The sequence below is a fragment of the Maniola hyperantus genome, chromosome 22 (genome assembly GCF_902806685.2).
Source record: "Maniola hyperantus chromosome 22, iAphHyp1.2, whole genome shotgun sequence".
NCBI classification, from domain to species: domain Eukaryota; kingdom Metazoa; phylum Arthropoda; class Insecta; order Lepidoptera; family Nymphalidae; genus Maniola; species Maniola hyperantus.
The window spans coordinates 6,186,812-6,208,017 of NC_048557.2; the positions used below are offsets into that span (position 1 = coordinate 6,186,812).

A 21,206-nucleotide genomic window follows, 5' to 3' on the forward strand; every position below is an offset into this window, starting at 1 on the left:
TTGCACTCTTGCTAGTAATGGAGTAAAAAATCAATTGAAGTAAGTACCTTTATAAGTATCTTATTACTTACTTACCTACACTGGCAACATATTACACAAATAAACGCGCAATATTTAAACAATTAAAACAATAAAACAAACCATAACTCATATTCAATAAGCATAAACGTCTGTGGGAATGGACAATTCAGTTTTAACAACATCCTATTGTCTATTGCATGTGTGCGGCAAATCTTTGCAGAATACCACTTTGTCACAGCTGTAAAGAGTTATTGTGGGACACAAAGACGCATTGTCGCGGGGCCTTGTCGATTGTTTCTCGTACATGTCTCAGATATTAGGTATTCAATTTACTACTTGACGTAAGCATGTATGGAATAAATCGTATCTCTTAAGAGGAGTGTCCTTCGAGAGTGCCCCGTACAAACGAAGTTTCCTTTCTGAACCGCACAAAAAATGATCTTATTTGAATACAAACCAAAAGCTTATTTTGCTATAATCTGCTGAAACAGGTCGAATCTGAACCACTGGTCGCCACACAAATCCCAAAACACACTCGTGCTTTGTGTGTGTGTGCGCCTATACAACACTTATTTGAATACTTATAGCAATCAAACTCAATGTTTTGTAGACTCGCTCTATAAAGTAATATATAATATATATATATGTATATATATACTATACTATAGTTACTCTAGTTAACTGATAAAACGCCTAACTTACTCATATCAACAAAGCAAGTATAACCAGCTAAGATGTGGTAGAACTCAAAATATTTCTATTGTTTCGTAAAAACACCTACAAAACATCGCCGCAGGTGGACCATCACTCAACTCCATCATAAATAAGATATTCATATTAACTAATGTTAACTGCCTTTTATAATTCTGAACATTTACATTGTGCTTTCAAAATATATATATCACTGTACAAATTAAGTTTTCGTCTATTGTTAACAATTTGGGTTATTATGTGTGGTGCATGTCATAAGCGATTTACTTTTAAAAAAACCATGGGATTTCAATCCATACTGTTGCATTTTTCTATTTCAATACCTACTAATATTATAAAATATGTGAAAGTGTGAAAAATCAAAGAATTCCCATGAGATTCTTAAATTTAATTAAAACTCACGCAAAGTTGCAGCCATCATCATCTCTTTCTAATATCAATTCTTACTACAGTCGTATTTTTTCGACATTTCGCATGATAAATCAATAACTAATAACTATTATGCATAAAAATAAATAAAAACCTGCTGCGCGATTGCGGTAGAATGACAGGTACAATGTCACGATCGCAATCGTCTTTGATTGGTTGACGCTCGCTCACTATTGGCTACAATGCATTGTTGCAACAAGATTAGATCCATAGATTCAGCCAATCTTAACAATTATTACGATTGTAATGATGATTGATGCTGAAAATTGAAAATACTAATTTATCTGTCGATAAACACATTTTTTTTGTCTTACGAGTATGTAACCACAAATTCACGGTTTTCGGATTTTTCCCCTTATGTGTGCTATAACACCTATAATAGACTTACCTACCTGCCCAGGTTTCTTGACAGACAAGAAGGACGTTTTTCCTTTTCAAGTACGGAACCCTAAAAATATAAACTTCATTCATAAGCACAGCTTCATCGCCAGTGACTTGTCCCACGCACAAAACAACATCATAACGTAGATAGATTGTTACACATTACGGGCCCTGTCTTAATCTCTGGCGATTAGCACTGCGTTTAATTAGTGGATACCCGCGGGACAACGGCCGTACATTTGTCATTATACTGGTCGAATAGCCCGTCCAATCGGGTTACATCTTATTCTGAACTACCGCCTTTTGTCATTAGTTAAGAGTATGACTCTGTTTTTTGACTATTAGGGTTCCGTACCTCAAAAGGAAAAAAGAAACCCGTATAGGATCACTTCGTTGTCTGTCTGTATGTCTGCCCGTCGTGTCTCTCAAGAAAATCCATAGGGTACTTACTTCCCGTTGACCTAGTCCTAGTACTTATCATGAAATTTGGTAGGTAGGAAAGGCAAAAACCTCAAGCAGAAGAAGCGCCGGAATAAACTGTCATGTGTGGCACAACCCGAAAAAAAACATATCGCCATGCTTTTTATACACACTAGCTTATGCTCGCGACTTCGTCTGCGTGGAATACACAAATTTCAAACCCCTATTTCACCCCCTTAGGGGTTGAATTTTCAAAAATCGTTTCTTAGCGGATGCCTACGTCATAATGCCAAATTTCAGCCCGACCCATCGAGTAATTTGAGCTTTGCGTTGAGAGATCAGTCAGTCAGTCAGTCAGATATAGGTATAGACAATGTATTCCATAGTAACCATAACATCCGCGAAAACAATATGATAATTACTATCGCAATTAATTATGGAGATAATGCGTTAGATACAGCCAAGTAAATACAAATATTGACACAGATCTCTCGACCGTATTAACCTCTAGCACCTATTATTACATTATCAGCTTCTAATTTTAATTGTGAACTAGACCAAGTACCACTGAGTAGAGTACAGATAAATATTATATCTAATAATCATAAGTAGGTACCTACTATAAATCTAAGTTATGACGACTATTTTATTCTAAATCATTCCTTTTTATCAAAATCAAAAAATTTCACAGCGCGTTACATACCGATAGAATAGAATAGAACATATTTTATAGAATGAAATTATTTTTATACGAGTAAACTTTTACAAGTGCTTTTGAATCGTCAACTAGTTTAATATACTATCTATAATATGTTTACCATCTATATTCAATTTAGCATCTATCTTCTATCTAAATATATAAAAGGAAAAGGTGACTGACTGACTGACTGATCTATCAACGTCTCAATCGGCTCAAACTACTGGACGGATCAGGCTGAAATTCGGCATGCTGATAGCTATTATGATGTAGGCATCCGCTAAGAAGGGATTTTAGAAGATTCAATCCCTAAGGGGGTGAAATAGGGGTATGAAATTTAGGTAGTCCACGTGGACGAAGTCGCGAGCATAAGGCTAGTATAATATAAAAAGGAAAACAATAAAAAAATCAATGAACTGTTAACATTTCCGTTATCCAAGGACATGTAATGTATAAAAGGCTAGTTAAAACCACGCTTACCTATTACAAGGTTCGTGGTGGTCTTAACATTGTTTTTAACTGCCCATTATATGGCCAATTAAATAGAAAACGACTAAGCACGGCAAGCACTTGCTTTATTTTGGTGGGACAGTAAAACAGTCGGTAATTAAAATGGTAGTTACGACGTAATTATGTGGTGACATTTAGCAGGATTCGGGAAGGGAAGCAGTTGACTTTTTTTAATGCAAACAAAGGTTATTTTGTAAAACAAAATTAAACTTAGCTTTATTTAGAGCAGGGTTAATTAAATACAACATTAAAATGCCCTTATTACATTTCTAACGTTTAAAATAATTGATATTAAATCAGGATGACATTGACACATTTTTCAGATTTTTCATTTTTCAAGATAAGCTTGCGCTTGACGACAAACATGCATTAAAAGCAAGCTATGAAGAAAGGTACCTAGTTATATGTGGCAGAAAAAACGGACGCCGTTTCAGAACTTAGCGGTTCGTATCAGTAACGTTGGGCAAAAACGTTGAGCTTTGAGGAAAGCAATGATGAGGTCTAAGTTGGAGCACGCTTGTCTAGATTCTAGAAGATGCCTATTCACTTTTGAAGATGTTATGAAAATTTCTCTCTTTCATAATGTTTACAACTCTATTTCAAATGTATGAGGACGTTTTACAAATTATCCGTGGAAAGGGTTAGACCCCTGTTATTTTCATTAGATCAGACTTAATGTACTTGAAATAATTATTATGTCCGTAGAAACGTCTTTATTGTGTTAGAGATAATCTTTAGTCAACCTTTATTGGTAATTTCCTACAATATGTATACCTAAATTACTTATTAATCAAATGTTTTGTTTCGCAATGTTTACGCGAGATACGGAAATCATTATTATAATGATAATAAACTATATCATGCATGACATTGTAGATAAATCAATGTTATTCTCTGTCTCCTATCTACGTGCTAAGGTTGTTTACGTCAAAAAGTGAGGACAAGTTTTCTTTTTTTTTTAATTCCTTTCTTACCAACAAGTACTTTACTTACCTGTGCTCAAAAACAGGAGTGTATCTAATGTTTTCAGTGTGTGTGTAAGTTTTTCTAATGCACCATAACTTCTAAATGTCTAAGCAGATTTGGATAGGTCTCGTTAGAACCCTTACCTACCTATACATATTATCCCGTGTTACAACGGGTATACATTTTTGAAAACAAATTCAATATGGCGGATGCATAATCCATTTTCAAACGTGTTTTTTTTTAAATTCAATTATTACAAATATGAGTACCAAATTGAAGGCCTTGAACATTATATTATATTATATTATATTATACTATATTAATTTGTATGCAAAAATTGATGCAGTGTAAACCGCAGTCGGGTTTTTAAAAACTTTTAAATTTACCTACTTGTGTTCAGATCTCGTATTAGGCAAAAGTAGCACTTCTATAGGTACGATTACATTATTTTTAGGAGACCCTTTAAGTTACAAGAAATGCTACTTACTTGTTCTGCTTCACAGGTGTCGTCGACGGTGTAGGCCTCTTCTCCTCTTTAATAGTGCTATTGTTCATTTTGGACGTTAATCTTTTCAGCACATCATCCATCGACCGCTTGTGCGGCGCGGCAAGCGACAACGCGCTATTATGATTCAGCAATGAATTGTTATTATTACAGAGTCCCAAAACTTTAGCCTCCGCTCCTGGACTACTGCATTCTGAGGAGCCACGTCTTCTAGTTTGAAGATCGCTGACTTGGTGGAGACTTAGAAAGGACGATGGGACTAGAAGGTTATTTGTCATGTCTAATGATTGGTCGAATCTTTGCTTCTTGCTTGGCTGTTCGTCTTCGTATGTGTCCTCCTCGCTTATTGAGGTTCTGGGGGAAGAGCTAGGGGAGAATTTGTAGAAGTTCTGGTGGTCGTTCTCGTCTGACTCGTGGGGGTCGGAGAAGTCCAGGTTGGCGGGTCCCGGTTCCGATTTCTCTGTGTCGGCGGCTCCTTCTTGCAATTTTGAGGGTGGCGACTTTCTTTTAGATGACATGTTTCTGGGAACAAAAAGAATCCATTAGATTTCATGAATTTATACAGACTTTTTTAAAATCTCGTAGGAATTGTTGGATTTGTCGGGATAGAAAGTGTCTATGTCCACCCCTGGAATGCAAATTGTCCACCAAATTTAATCAAAATCGTTATCCGTGGTAGAATCTATAACGATGCTTTTACATGTCGTTTACAAAACTCAATTGACCATAGATACCTAACTGTATTGGATTGAGGAGAAACATCCAATTCAAAATCGAATTTAGATCGACAACCAACAGTGCTATCTCGTACATCTAACGGTTGAAGTTAAACAGCTAAAACTCGTGAACCAGTAGGTATCATCTTGTTAGCAAACATAAACACGTCGCATCCTCTCGCAGGTCGGACAGGCGACGTATTTGTCAGCTACTTGGGCTCCAACTCGCTTCGTTAAAGCATCTAATTGGGCTCTGCTGATTGTACTAATTGCTTCTGATTTGGACTTAAGGTGCCCGTTGGAATAAAGTTCGAGTTTTCTTTGACGTGGCACGTTACCCCTATTTTTTACCTCTACAAAGCTACTCGTACCTATTAAAATATTCCGGGTGAAATATTTACAGTTTTTTTTAATTTTTAGGGTTCCGTGCCTCAAAAGGAAAAACGGAACCCTTATAGGATCACTTTGTTGTCTGTCTGTCGGTCTGTCAAGAAACCTACAGGGTACTTCCCGTTGGCCTAGAATCATGAAATTTGGTAGATAGGTAGGTCTTATAGCAGACATTCAGGGAAAAATCTGAAAACCATGAATTTGTGGTTACATACCACAAACAAAATTTATAAGTAAGTACCTAAGATAACTATATCAAGTGGGGTATCATATGATAAAAAATAAACAGCCTGTAGTTTGTTATTTAATTTTCGGGTTCCATACCCTAAGGGTGCTAACAGGACCCTATTAAGTAAAACCTCAGCTGCTGTCCATTCGTCTGTCCGTCTATATCTGTCTGTCTGTCAGCTGGCTGTATCTCATGAACCGAAATAGGTAGAGAGTTGAAGTCACTTACAAAGATAACCCTTCTATTAGATATTCTATTCTATATATTCTATTATATATATCCTAAAATCAGAAGCTTTTCTAATTGATTTCCGAATGATGATTTTCCCAAGACTTTTTTTTTTTAAAGAATATTAGCCATGTTAAATGACTAACATTCCCCTTTCCTCTCCAATTAAGCGTCAGGCTTGTGCTAGGAGTAGGTACGACAATAGTGCAACGGGCGGGGTTTGAACCGTCGACCTTTCGGTTGTCAGTCCACTCCTATACCGGTTGAGCTATTAAGGCTCTAACCCTTCTATTAAAAATCAGAAGCTTTTCTAATTGATTTCCGAAAGTTGATTTTCCCAAGACGTTGGCAACTCAGTGGTGACCCCTTCTTAATCTATATCTGTAGTATAAGAATTGGTTAGTGAAATAAGTCAATTTCGTAGCCCAATTAAGCCGGTATGTACCCAACAAACAAACATCAAACGAAGCCAGACGGTGTCTGAACAAGAAATTCATTTGTTGATACATCCAATGAAGACGATTGGGAGCCCCTTATGTATTGATTGGGGTTATACGATTGTACATACCTACGTTACGTGCGTTAGTATATTTTGAACATGCTTGAGTACATAATTAGATAATTAGTTGCTATTTGTTATCTTAATCCATACTAATGTTATAAACGCGAAAGTGTGTCTGTCTCTCTGTCTGTCTGCCTGCTAGCTTTTAACGGCCCACCAGTTTAACCGACTTTGATGAAATTTGGTACAGAGGTAGCATCCCGGAAATTGACATAGGCAACTTTTTGTCCCGGAAAATCCATGTTCCCACGGGATTTTTAAAAACCTAAATTCACGCGTACGAAGTCGCGGGCATCAGCTACTAATATATAAAATGAAAATCCTCACTCATCACTGACTGAATTATCAACGCCCAACCCAAACTCTTACACCCATTATACACGATCGACTAGTCGCCGGGCAACTTGGTCGACGGCGACCGCTAGAATCTGCAATTTATATGGAAGTCGTCGACGTAATTGTGTATGTATTAGCACGTAGTCGCCGCGACTTCGTGCGCGTAAACCCTGCTATATAAACTTCTATTAGGTAGGTATATGCTAGACTTCTATATAAACTTCTATTATCTCTGATGGTGGTAAGCAGTGGCGTGCAGCTCATAGAGGCATAAACGCACTGCTTACCCTCATTGTAATAAGTCTATGCTTATTTTTCATTTTAACCTGCCGTAAAATAAGTTCATACCTAAATGCATACCCTGGCTTGAACTCCTGTGCACGCCACTGGTGGTAAAGTGCCTAAAACTTTGTAAATCCACATAATAATTTACTCTAAGTATATGTTATTCCTTCTAACTTACTTAAATTAAACTTATTTGTCTGAGTAAAATTCTAAGCAAATTAACCAAAAAAATCTTAGTTTTACGTATAAAGTAAAAAATTAAAGTCACAAGGCGGTAGGACCTAAAAATCGGTATAAATTAGGGGCAGTTTACTACTAAGACCTGAAGCTAAGTGAATCGATGGCTGCCCGGGGTCGGAAGTCATACAGCCCTTAATAAAATAAAGTCCCGTTAGCACAGTGACACTAGAAATTGTGTTATCGGCCGCCTGACAAAGGAGGGTCGCTGTGAGGAGTTACGAATCCTCGGAGAATGCCATCTTGTTTGGAAATTTAAATTGTCTCGCAAGTACATAAAAAGACACCAATAGCCGTAATAATAGATGATAGCCTAGAGGAAGACTTCGGTCACCTATTCGGGGGTCCGGGGTTCGATCCCGAACACGTATAGTCCGTGACAGGTCGAGATGCAAACTTCCCCTTGGCCAGTGTGATAAACTCTTTCTTGTTCTGAGGGGAAACAGGGGCTCAGTAGTCGGCCGGCGATGCATTGAGATGATGATTATTATGATCGATGATATTATGAAACTTTTCATTGATGCAATAAAACTGAATCAAAATATGTAATTAATTATCTTTAAAGAATTACCATACCAAATTAAAATCCATACTAATATTATAAATGCGAAAGTGTGTCTGTCTGTCTGTCTGCTAGCTTTTCACGGCTCAACCGTTCAACCGATTTTGACGAAATTTGGTACAGCGATAGCTTGCGTCCCGGGGAAGGACTAGGCTACTTTTTATCCCGGAAAATCAAAGAGTTCCCACGGGATTTTAAAAAACCTAAATTCACGCGGGCGAAGTCGCGGGCATCATCTAGTATTAAATAAATTATTATACTAACAGGGAAGTCATTTCTTTCATAGATCCCCATGCTTCTAAACTGATGAAGTAGATTGTCAGCTGAACAAGATACTCGAGCTAAAATGCCTCTATAAGTGTACCTATAGGTAAAAATATATAATAAGTAAGTACCTAGATGATATTACAAGGGTTGTTTTTATAAAAGGCAGGTAGGTGTTACAAAATCGAAATCAAACTCTACAAATCCAATTGTAAATCAAATGAATAAGCAATCTGCACTTGACAATAACAAACTGGAAACGCATTGGAATTGAAATGGATTTACTGTTATTGTAGTCACTCCATCCCTCGATAGTTCTCAACCTGAAACCACATTAAACTTGCCACAAAACACACGAATATAAACTCTATATCTGTAGAGATAAAGGTTTGATGAACTGCATTACATTTTATGTTTGTAACTATTAATTTCCTTCCTATTACCAGCACAATAACATCACGTGGTGGCGGGAACAATATGGCGATTTGGCGCGAAAATAGTTAAGTCAATTACGTTCGGAAAATTGTGTACTGAGCTTTGTGATATTTAGAAAATGTTACAGAGAATATTATTTATGGATTCTCTTTGAAATGCTCTGAGTACTCTGCGATAAAATAAACCTAATATGTATGTGTAATTTCTAGGTAAACCGGTGTTGCGATAAGTAGGTACGTAGGTATACCGTACGTACGTATATTGCGAGTATTTTAAAACAAGCAGTATTTTAAAGTTATTTCAAAGTCAAAGTCTTTTTTCCTCATTAAAATACCAACACTTTTTGATTATCAGTTGTTGAAATTTGAGAAATAAATTGACGTACCTTCACTACCTAGGTACCTAAAGGTAAGTCCTAATGGTGATAATTGATTACCTAGGTACGTTAAATTAAAACTAAAAATAAGAAATGAAATGAAATAAAATTTATTTATGACAACAATGTCGGTTTACAGTTTAGTGTCGGGAACCCTGAAGTAAGTTTAATAAACCTGTGTCATAAGAGAGTTTCAAGTGCGTCCTTGTCTGAGAAGAAAGAAAGATTTCCTCAGTAAATTAAGGAAATTTTTAGGGAGAAAACATGAGGATTAAAACTAAAAGTCTGGGGAACGAATTATCACTATTATGCCAAATCCAACGACCAAGAACGTCACCATACCAAAGTTAAAATTACAAAGAATTAAAAAAAAATAGAATATAATCATTTCAGTACAAATAACACAATTCAAAAAATATTAAATAATTCAATACAAGGTGCTGGAAGGGCGACCTTGCACCGGAAGACGCAGCGTTGGAAGACCCCCCACTAGGTGGATAGACGACATCAGACGAGTCGCAGGGAGCCGCTGGATCCAGGCGGCGCAAGACCGTGGCGTGTGGAACTCCCTACAAGAGACCTATGCCTAGCAGTGAACGTCTATTGGTTGATGATGATGATGATGATGATGATGAGTACAAATAACAAGGTATATTAATGACAATTTGATGGAAGCGCTACAAAAATATTAGGGTAAGGTTCAATAGGGCACAGCTGATTTCAATTCGAGAAGGGGAGCGTTGGGCGGAAACAATGACGTTACTAAATTGACGGTAAATTGTTTTGTTAAACGAGTCGGTAACCCTTTGCGACGCGGAAAAATCGCTTTTAAATGTGCTGTTGAAAACTTTGTTGTATTTAGCGAAGCGTCTGATTCGATGAGAGATCATTTGCGTCACACTTCTAAAAGGATTGCGAACCTAAGATGCGTGAATGATGAATTTAATCTGGTCTGCTAATCCGCACTTGGTCAGCGTGATGAACTATGGCCAAACCCTTCTCATACTGAGAGGAGACCTATGCTCTGGCCGGCTATGGGTTAATCATGATGATGATGAGTAAGCACTGATAGCCTAGTGGTTAAAACTTTAACCTCTTACTCGAGAGGTCCCCGTAGTTTGACAACTATACAGTGTGAGGATCGCAATCACCTCTGATTGGTTGAGAATCTCTCTCTATTGGCTAAAATGCTTTGTTTCAGTATGAATATCATAAATTCAGTCAATCACAACAATAATTGAGATTGTACCAATGATTGATGCAGGTTTATGAAAGAAATAAGTAAAACATGTAAGAATTTAAATAAAAATCAATGTGTGTAACATAAAAATTCTGTTAGTAGTCACAGATTTTTACTACAAGACCTAGACAGATGAGAGAAATGAAAACATTCGAAATGAATCAGATAGCGGTTAGGCTATTTAAAAATATGTGCTACACTATAAAATTAAAAACAGTTCCTTAATAAATATTAATACAATTGATGATAACAAGCCAAAGTTCGGAACGATCACACATTTGTGAAAGGGGACAGTTTGCGACAAAGGTTCTTATTAATTCGGAATTGAGGGACAGTCAAAACCTTCCAAGTCAATCAGTGGAATGGCAGATAGACTAATTTATATATTAACATGTGCATCCGTTTAGGAATCAACCTGAGATAGCCGGTCCAAGTCAGCTTCCAGTCTATTAGTTAAGGGAAATTGCTACGCCCCGTCTTAAATAAGTCCTCAAGTCGAAATCTCGTATCGGACACTCTTAGATCTAAGGTAATTAAGTTTCAACTACGCTCCTTCAAGGGGTCAGATTTATCGTACACTAGTTGCTAGCTGTATGATAACGTAAAACTACTCAGTGCCATTATTAAAGATGGTTTTTGGGCTTTTACTTATGTATATTCGGATGCTAACATCCGAATGCTTAGTAAGCTTTATTTCTTGGTCAATTTTTCTCTGTAATTCACAAAAAAATAATTATTGATATAATAGTTATGTAGGACTTTCATTAAATTATCATTTTTCATTTAAGATGAGCTGCGTTGATAAATAACAAAAGAACCAAAAGCATTCGCCACAGCTGAAACAGAGAAATCAAATTAAACGAAAGTCGTCAGAAGGTACAATGCAAAACAGGAATTTATTAGAAATATTGTGAAGCATGCTCAGTAATCCAATGAAGAAAGCAGATTTTTCCCGCTTCCTTACAAAAGTGCCCGAGTTTTCTCCGCGCCGACCAGTAACTGGATTATTCTTTTCTATAATAAGTTTATTCACAATAACAGAATAAATTTTCCAAGCGTTCCGTGTAAATAGAATTTTCAATGCGCCATTTTTATCCTGCCAATTTGTAAGCGTTAAGAATGGTTATTTAGATTTTTATTGTACGACTCGTTTCCTATTTAAATAAAAATAGATCCATAAAATTCTTAGCACAGAGTGACAGCACAGCTTAAGCCGGTGGGTTTGGAATTCATAGTCAACATAGGGGCTTCTTTACAGGACGATTGAAACAACTTATTTCATATTCAAGTTTTATGCAATGCATTAAGGTTATGTATGACACATATCGTCTGAAGGAGCTTCTTTGAGAGACTATGCATTTCGGTGTTAGAAGCGCGACATTTTGCAGAGAAGTTCCTTGGGAAAGAATTTTTGTAAAATTATCCCACAAGGGGTATAAAATAGAGGATGATAATTAGTCATTTTTGAAGTTAGCAATATGGAATTTGGTGTTCTTTCAAAGACGCTGATACAACTGACTTGTATACTTGAATGACGAACTTCCATACACACTTTCATCCCCTAAGCAGCCCCCTTCAAGGAAAATTTTCACCTACTTCAAGCAGAAAAGTTCCTGAGATGTTGTCAATAGAAAATCCCATCTGGTTATGGCTAATCTATATATATAAAAGGAGAAGGTGACTGACTGACTGACTGACTGACTGACTGATCTATCAACGCACAGCTCAAACTACTGGACGGATTGGGCTGAAATTTGGCATGCAGATAGCTATTATGACGTAGGCATCCGCTAAGAAAGGATTTTTGAAAATTCAACTCCTAAGGGGGTTAAATAGGGGTTTGAAATTTTGTAGTCCACGCGGACGAAGTCGCGAGCATAAGCTAGTATTATTATAAAATATGTACATAGATAGGTAGGTACTTTACGAATACTTTTCGATCAGCCAAAGAAGTAAAATATGCAGTTATTAGATATTTTCTTTATCTATAGCTTTTATTTGGAAAACTAAATCTATGTGATTAAAATGGATCTCCGCGTTACTGAATAAATTTGAAAAATACGGATATTCTTAGTAGTCCGTTTTACCTCACTTTACTCTTTACAAGTATAGTTAATGTATGTTATTATAGTTTTATTTTCCATAGAAGTTGTTAGATAATAACAATCACTTCTAGTGGCAGTTGAACATCCTTGTAGGAGAGATTTTCTTGTGACTGACAATGGGGGAAATTACCCATTGGGCACGCGACAATGCGTTCTAAGTAGGCAAAAATATGGAAACGGATTCTGTTTCGAAGTTTAGCTATCAGATCGTCATCTTCAAAAGAAATAAATAAATTTTTCCAATTTATAAACAATAACTAATCAAAAAAGTCAAAAAGGTAATCATTTATTCAAAGTAGGTTAAATTTACAGCTTTTGACTGTCAGTTGTTGGATTTTTATGATATAGTGATGATAAATAATTATATAAAATTAAAACTAAAGCTACGAGGGTTCCAAACGCGCCCAGGTCTGAGAAGAGCCCACAACGAAACCAGCCGGGAAAATGTTAGACTGTCAGCGTCGCGTATCTTTCATCAGATTAGAGTGGAGACGTCGCGCGTCAGCCTTCTATTCGGGAGGTCGGGGGCTCGGTACATGCACCTCTAACTTTTTGGAATTAAATATCACTTGCTTTAGCGATAAAGGAAAACATCGTGAGGAAAGCTGAATGCGAATTAGTTCTCCCATAATGTTCTCAAAGATGTTTGAAGTCAAGGCAATTCGCACTAGGCCAGCGTGGCGAACTATGGCCCACAAACCCTTCTCATTCTGAGAGAAGACCCGTGCTCAGTGATAGTGAGTGATAGTGATAGTGAGCCGGTGATGGGTTGATCATGATGATGAACATAATGTACAACCGGGCGGGCGAGCATGACAAAACTATTAAAGGTTCCTTGTTTTTCTACGGAACTTTGAATAAACAGTTACAATATTTTAAGCCTAAGATATAAAAGAGTCTGTTTCCATGTTAGTCGGTTCCCCCGACTGCTAGGGTAATAAGAGACGTTATGATTATGTCGTCGCAAACAATGCCGGTAATGTCGCCGGCACAATGCTCAATCACCGGGAAGATTAGTACAACATCTTTTTGTCGTGCCCCTGTTCCTACCAAATGGAAATAGGGAAAATATTTTCGACTTTCCCTGCTGTAGGTAATTATAGGGCAAATTATAACAAAATCATACGACGTTTGAAGTTTTTTATCAACTAAGTACCTGCATATATGTATGTGATTGTCTATAATATTTTATTATTTTGATTATGAATTTTTTTTAGACAAAAAATTTAAAAATAATTAAATTTTAAATACATCTTGATATAGCATACTCAAGCTATCTTATTCTTACCAGCAATAATCTTATTATTATTGTAAAATAACAGAAAGCTATTATACTTTTATAACATTTCAGAATATAGACTATTGAGTGCATTTATAAAATAAATAAAATCTGATGTTATAAGTGATTACCGCCGCCCATGAACATTTGCAGTACCTACCAGAGTATTAGTTCTACGTGTATTATCTACGTGTATGTAGTAATATCAACTAAAGGTACCCAAACATATAAACGCTTTTTAGTTGCCTTTTTAAGAACACTAGATATCTTAAAAGACACAATTTTGGTAGAACGTTGAAGCACCGATTCACGCGACCTCTTTCACTAGCTCCTCACAATCTTGGTTAATTTCCCTGAATGACCTCAGGACTACACAATGCACTCATCAGACCCTCTTGTTTAGGATAATTGCTGAGGATTGCCATCTCGAAATATAGCACATAATTGTTTTGTCTACGTTGATACTTATATATTTTTGAATGTTAAAAATCGCTTTGATGATCATTTTTACATGACTGTTCAAAAAAAGACGGGTAATGTTTTCAGAGTGTATGTATGTGAGTATTTATTCGACCATAACTTCTAAATGCCTGGGCAGATTTCGATGTACAGATTTGGGTACAATATTTTGAAATTAATATAGCGGCTGCACGGTGCCACGGTCAAATATGATTTTTTTTAAATCACGGTTTTTTATGAACTACACATTACAATTTTATTTGATGCCAAATACAGCTGGGACTCATTTTCGATGCTCGACCTTTTAAATCGTACATTTAGAAATTGATTTCTAAAATCCCATTTGAAATGAAAACTTCTTCCTTTTTCTTCCTTAGTATTTAACAAGCTAAACCGCAGTCAAAACTTAATATTTCATAACAACGTAACGTGTGATGAATGTCTAGATTAAGTACAACTCTTTTTTTTAAATTTCCAGTGTAAAGAAATTTACACGTTTTTGAAATCAAAATCAAAGCAAAAAAAAACTAATGTCGTGATTAAAATTTTCGCCTTTACATTGAATCAACGTGGTTCACAACCTCGGAATTTTCATATAAAATTTCAGCAAGAAAAAATCATATTTTAAAAATATTTAAAAGAGCTTTTAACATGAAGTTTTTCTATTCAATTACGATGGTACATTTTTGAATAAAAATTATTGTGAAACAAATGCAATCCACTCGAAAAGTGCACAAAACACTTCTGAATGAAACAGTGGAAATAAAAATGGCGGGCTTATAGTTGAGCATGAAAATACAAGTAAGTACCCGAGTTCGAGTCAAGATGCCACTACATTTCCGCACAGTTGCCCGCAAAGGAAAGCTTTCGATAGAGAAATTTTGTTCGGAGCGGTACTTGAAGATTTTTCTCAAACCAACACGAGAAAACACAATATTTTTCTAAATGACGAAGTCGCGTATTAACGGCAGCCCAAAGCGACTTCAAAGCGCAGAGCTATAAAGGAAGAAGACTAAAGTTCAATGTATTATTAAAATGATATTGTTTATAATACGTACGATCCCCCGCCCTAGCTGTCGTCGCTTAAAACAAACAAGTGCACATCCTTTGACAGAGCAACACAAACAATTGTCCAAATCATAAACAATGGTGTACATCGCAAATATTATCTGCGCCCCGCTCAAAGTATCCCTACGTATAATGAACCATTCATACTGCCAAACAAACTCCAGCCAACCATATGCAATAATTCTACACAGACCGATCCAATTCCCGAAAGTGGTAATTCCCTATCAAGTTACAAAGGAAATTAAACCGAAATAGAAGTCAATAAAATCCAAAATTAAACGTATCACTTCATAGATGTAAATCCTTGAACGACTGACAAAGAACAGAAGCGATTTCACGACATCAAAGTGGAACACGACATATTACGCTTCAAAATAAACACCAGAATAAATACATCGAAATGTTTGCCCCGAAATAATCGACGATGGGGTGATCATATTCGAATTTATCCCGTAACAAGGGGTAGTTTCCCAAACCCCTTTTGATAGTGAGGATTAATTTGTTGTTTGTGCATACGTTTGTCTCTGTATCGGGATTTGTAATTAACAAAGACTGTAATAATGTCGCTAATTTTGAAATTAAATGAATCTATAAGTATAATAATTACGGTGACTAAAAACTTTTTTTTTGGACCTGAGTACAATAAAGAATTCAGACCTATAATTTTTTTTTTATTTTTTATTTATAATTAAAAGCTTTTTATTGGTATTAACTACATCAAAATTAGTTGGCAAAATGATAAAAAATTTAAAACAATAAAACATACAGAAAAACTTATCACCATAAAATTTATATTTACAAAAAATATACGCCGTCCAAATGGTCATTTATGGGCATTGTGCCCAAAACACTGGCGCTATTACCTCGCTGAACGGCAAGGCTCAACCGTTGAGCGAAATAATATTAATTAAAAATATATAGTAGAAATAAAGAAAGAAAGTAGTGATATGAATACAGTAACTTCGCATTAGTATGATTGAGGAAGCCATTGATCTAGTAACGCAAAAACTGATAATTCCTCGACCTTACTATTATTAAGCAATGTAGAGTAAAGCAGTAATATGTCAACACTTAACATTTCATAATAGGCTCTTGTCAATTACAAATACAAATACAAATACAAATACAAATTATTTATTTGCTGATTGTAGGTACATTTATAAGTTGTCAATTACAATTTTTGTTTCGAGCTACAATCTACCATATTATGGTGTGCAAATTTGAAAAGGTACACAAATATAATTATTAATAGGAATCCTTACTACAACAATAGGCAACACAACAATTATTTATTAATACAATAGCTCAAATATCTCATTATTAACATATTATTCATTATAATTAATCAATTATTATTATTTTGCATTTAAAAAAAAAAAAAAAAGTTTAATATTAAGTAAGTCATAAAATTATTATAATCTAATTAATGGCAAAAGGGCAGTTTCAAGTATTTCTATTATGTCCGAATAAGTACATACTAAAAAAAAAAAAAAAAAAAAAAGTTATATGTCAAATAAGTTAGTAAAAATCATAGAGTTATGATACTATCACTGGTAAAAATGTACATTTCTTAAATTTTAAAATTTAAATAATCTCCAACCGAATAGAATTGGCGGGTCATTAACCAGTCAGTAATCTTATTTTTAAATATGTTCAAAGGTAAGACAATTAAATCTTTTGGCAACTTGTTGTAAATTTGTAAATTTGATATTTAATATATTGTTTGCCATGTAATATTTCGTAACCATAACAATTGAATCTCGAATTACAAAAATTACACTTTACACGTAGAGTTTCATCACGTCACAAAACGCACAATAAACACGACACGAAACTTTTCTAATGAAGCGAAATTGTTCACGGGAAGTTGAAATTCGAGTTAAAAAATGGAAGCCTATAATTTGCACATAAAACACATCCTAATGGCGTCGTACGTGATCACTTATTCGGTGGACTCACAAAAGCGGGGCATCTTCATCTGAAAGCAGACTTTGATTTAAATACATTATTCTTGTAATAACAGAACCGGACGGAGGGATCCATTGAAGTCGTAGAATACATTATTTTAATTCGTACCACCTCTTTGTGACCCCATCAGAGAATTAATGGATTCAAAGCCTTCTCTTCCGTTCTACAAAGAATAATTTGCTAAGTAAATGAACGGGCAGACAATCCTGTTACGATCCCGAGTTTTGTTTTCGATGGAAGATTAAAGAGTAGCGAATCAGTGAAAGGTGCCCTTTTCAATCAGGCCCTTTGTGAGCGTTATCTCTGTTAATTTCGGGAGGTCAATGAATGATGTACACAATACGATCTCATTTATGTTTATTATTCATGTTTTTGATTTATTTGATTGCAGCGAAGGACCAAGGTCGTTTTTTGCTCAACTACTTGCAATAATCCTTTAAATGATATTGCATTTAGTCGGCGACGCAATAATCTAAATTGAAATATGTTGTCTACAGTCTAAGATGCAGGGTGCCGTCTCAATTCGGTATTCATTGGGAGCGGTAGAATAGCTATAGAGAATTATTGTCAAATCTCAGGGGCATTTCGGACGACGATCCCTTCCAGCAGGAGTTACGAAGCAAAATGTACTGGATGGCCGGGAATTAAATGATATGCACATGTATTTTAATTTGTAAATAGTACTTGTTTTAGATAAACTTCATTATGCTGTGTCTGATCGATATCTTCTTTCTAGTCCTGTGTCTTTAATATGGCTGGTCAGGGTTTTGTGTATAGAATATAACTCAATAAAATGTCTGTTTTCAAATACCTAGTCGCAAGTATTTCTTTAGAAAGGAGAAAACATCATCATCGTATTGGAGTTTATTTCTAACGTTTCCTCCGAAAAGTATTTTCGTACTCTGTTACATAATATAAGGCTTCATCTAGAATTCAGTGTCATATCCAACTTTCATATCGACTTCTGGATTTCTTGCCTCTGTATATTTAAGATGTATTCGGGGATGATCACTGCGACCCCAACCACCGGTCACTTATTGTTACCTAAAGACATCTGGGTCTCAGTCAGCATTATGGAATGCCACGTAACTTTACTGAAGTTTTTTTGGTAACTCTAGAGTCTAGGTAATATATTATTACGTGGTGTTTGTAAAGTAAAAATTTGATAATTTCATCGATGTTTTAAAAACTTTACTTGGGAGGAGATGTAGAGTTGGTTAGTAAAATTAATAGAAATTTAATCATTTTGGTTAGTATTTTTAATGACAACTATTTATTTTAATTTTGTTAAAGTTGTCAGTAATAAATTATTAAGTAATCTCTTGAATTATTGTTTTTTATTTAGAATAATTTTACAACAGTAATAAATCATCATTAATTTTTAATAAGTTTAATGTGAACGTTTAGATTAAGTTTTTTGTGCGTGTTAATCACAATACCGTCGCTCCATCAATAATACTTTTGTAATAACATTGTCCGGGTAGGTATTAGTGTTTTGTCATAGTTTTAGCTTTTTATCGTCCTTTATAAAATGCTTAGTAAAACAAAAAATATTTTTAACCTTGGCTAAGTATGTTTAATTTTATGTTTAAAAGCTATGTTTATTTTAGACCACAACTATGAATACCAACATATTTTTTAAGGAGAAGCATGAAGATGTAAAATATATTGGTCAAGTGCGAGTCGTACTCGCAGACGAAGGATTCCGTACCATCGTACAAGAAATAACACTTCTTTTAATGTTCAGGGTGGCTGTTTTGAAATGTTTTGTTGTTATAAAAGTTTTTGAAAAGTTGTTAAAATGTATTTGCTGTTATAGCGGCAATAGAAATACACTTTCAGTGAAATTTTCAGCTCTCTACCTATTACGGTTCACGAGATACAGCCCCATGACAGACAGACGGATGGACGGACGGATAGCGCAGTTTTGGTAATAGGATTCCGTTGCCACTCTTGGAGTACAGAACCCTAAAAATTAGGCTGTGTCGACACGAGTCTAGAGACAAAGGCGATGATGATAGGATAAGTTGTGACAAACAATATTTAAAGGATTCGGACCTGAGGAACGATTGTGCAATAGAAGAATAGATAATAGATAGAATATAAAATCTACGACGACCTCCCTGGCGCAGTGGTAAGCGCGTCTTATTAGTGGGAGGTCCCGGGTTCGATTCCTGGCAGTTATTTGGAATTTTATAATTTCTAAATTTCTGGTCTGGTCTGGTGGGAGGCCTCGGCCGTGGCTAGTTACCACCCTACCAGCAAAGCCGCGCCGCCAAGCGATTTAGCGTTCCGGTACGATGCCGTGTAGAAACCAAAGGTGTATGTGTTTAATAAAAACTGCCATACTCCTTCCAGGTTAGCCCGCTCCCACCTTAGACTGCATCGTCACTTACCATCAGGTGAGATTGCAGTCAAGGGCTTACTTGTATCTGAATAAAGAAAGATAAAGAATCTACTGTGAGTTGGTTTTAAATATCAATACAATTGATGGAAAGCCAATATCGTGTCATATGTAAACGGCAAATGTAGCTGAATAATATCAAATGGTACATATATAATTCATAAGGTCGCCGGCAAAGCCACTACACCTCAGTGAATAATTTAGATGTCAGACAAGTATTATTTTTGCAGGGGCCGCGGTCTGCCCTCTTTGCCCCATAAAATATCATTGAAGGGATAGAAAATGGGACACTGTGGAAATCTTTCGCGTTCCATGTGAGGACTGGTAGACTTCACACACCTTTGAGAAATTCTATCAAGAAATTTCACCTTTGAGACATTATGAAGAACTCTCACACAAGCAGGATTCCTCACGATGTTTTCCTTCAACGTTAAAGCAAGTGACATTTAATTACTTAAAACGCACATAATTCCGAAAAGTTAGAGGTGCGTGCCCGGGATCGAACCCCCGACCTCCGATTAGAAGGCGGACGTCCTAACCACTAGGCTATCACAGCTTTTAGAGTTTAGATTACATATACTTATGATTCATTCCTGGAATGACTGTTAAAACGTAGTCTCTCAAAACTAATGGAATGTTTCAAATATAACTTATGCATTATCACCGAATAGTACTAACTTTAAATGGAGATAGAGACTGATTTTGATTTTCTATGAATGGATGAAGACAAAGGCCAAGCATGTGACAGTTGATAAACAAACAATTAAACTTCATATATCCAAACGGAGCCTTGTTAACAGCTCACAATAGCTCAATCTACGCTTTCTAACCGAATTACATCCAGACTCCGCACTCCGCACAATCCCACGCCATCAAAGCCATTATTAACCCTTTCAAGGAGTCACAATCACAATTTGCGGTTATTTGTCAGCCCGCGTAATTCTGAGACATTTCACTAAACATTCTGAACCGGCGTTTTCGGTTAAATCTCTTAATGTTTTTGCGCTAACTGTCGTCGTGTTTATGATGGTAATTGACTCGACGCAATGACGTATTTAGAGATTTATTAGATGTGTTTAAAGTGGTGTTCTCACGAAAATTTTTTTGAATGCGGTTACCGTTTAGTAAGACAATTTGTTTATTGTTGATATCTCGCTGTTTTTTTTTTAATAAAAATGGCGAACAAACGTGCAGGCGGGTCACCTGATGTTAAGTGATGTTTTGCAGTACCTAATCTAGCTTATTTTTAAAGCCTTTTATCATAGAGCAATGACGGTAGTCTGGATGCTAGTAGATGTAGAGACATCAAAATGGGTGTGATCATTTCTCTACGTTTTAAAGCAAATAATTGCAATTGTCATCATCATGATCAACCCATCGTCGGTCCACTACTGAGTACGATACCACGGCTATACCACGGCTG

General features: G+C 35.8%; 1 protein-coding gene across 1 annotated transcript in view; it reads right to left on the reverse strand.

Annotated features, from left to right (window-relative positions):
- Positions 1–21,206, reverse strand: part of Sox102F (transcription factor Sox102F) — a 152,664-nt gene that overhangs the window by 94,735 nt on the left and 36,723 nt on the right. Inside the window, exon 2 of the mRNA XM_034980550.2 lies at positions 4,623–5,162. Within this exon, the coding sequence (XP_034836441.1) occupies positions 4,623–5,158 (536 nt within the window). The 5' untranslated portion in view covers positions 5,159–5,162. The remainder of the gene's footprint in view (positions 1–4,622; positions 5,163–21,206) is intronic.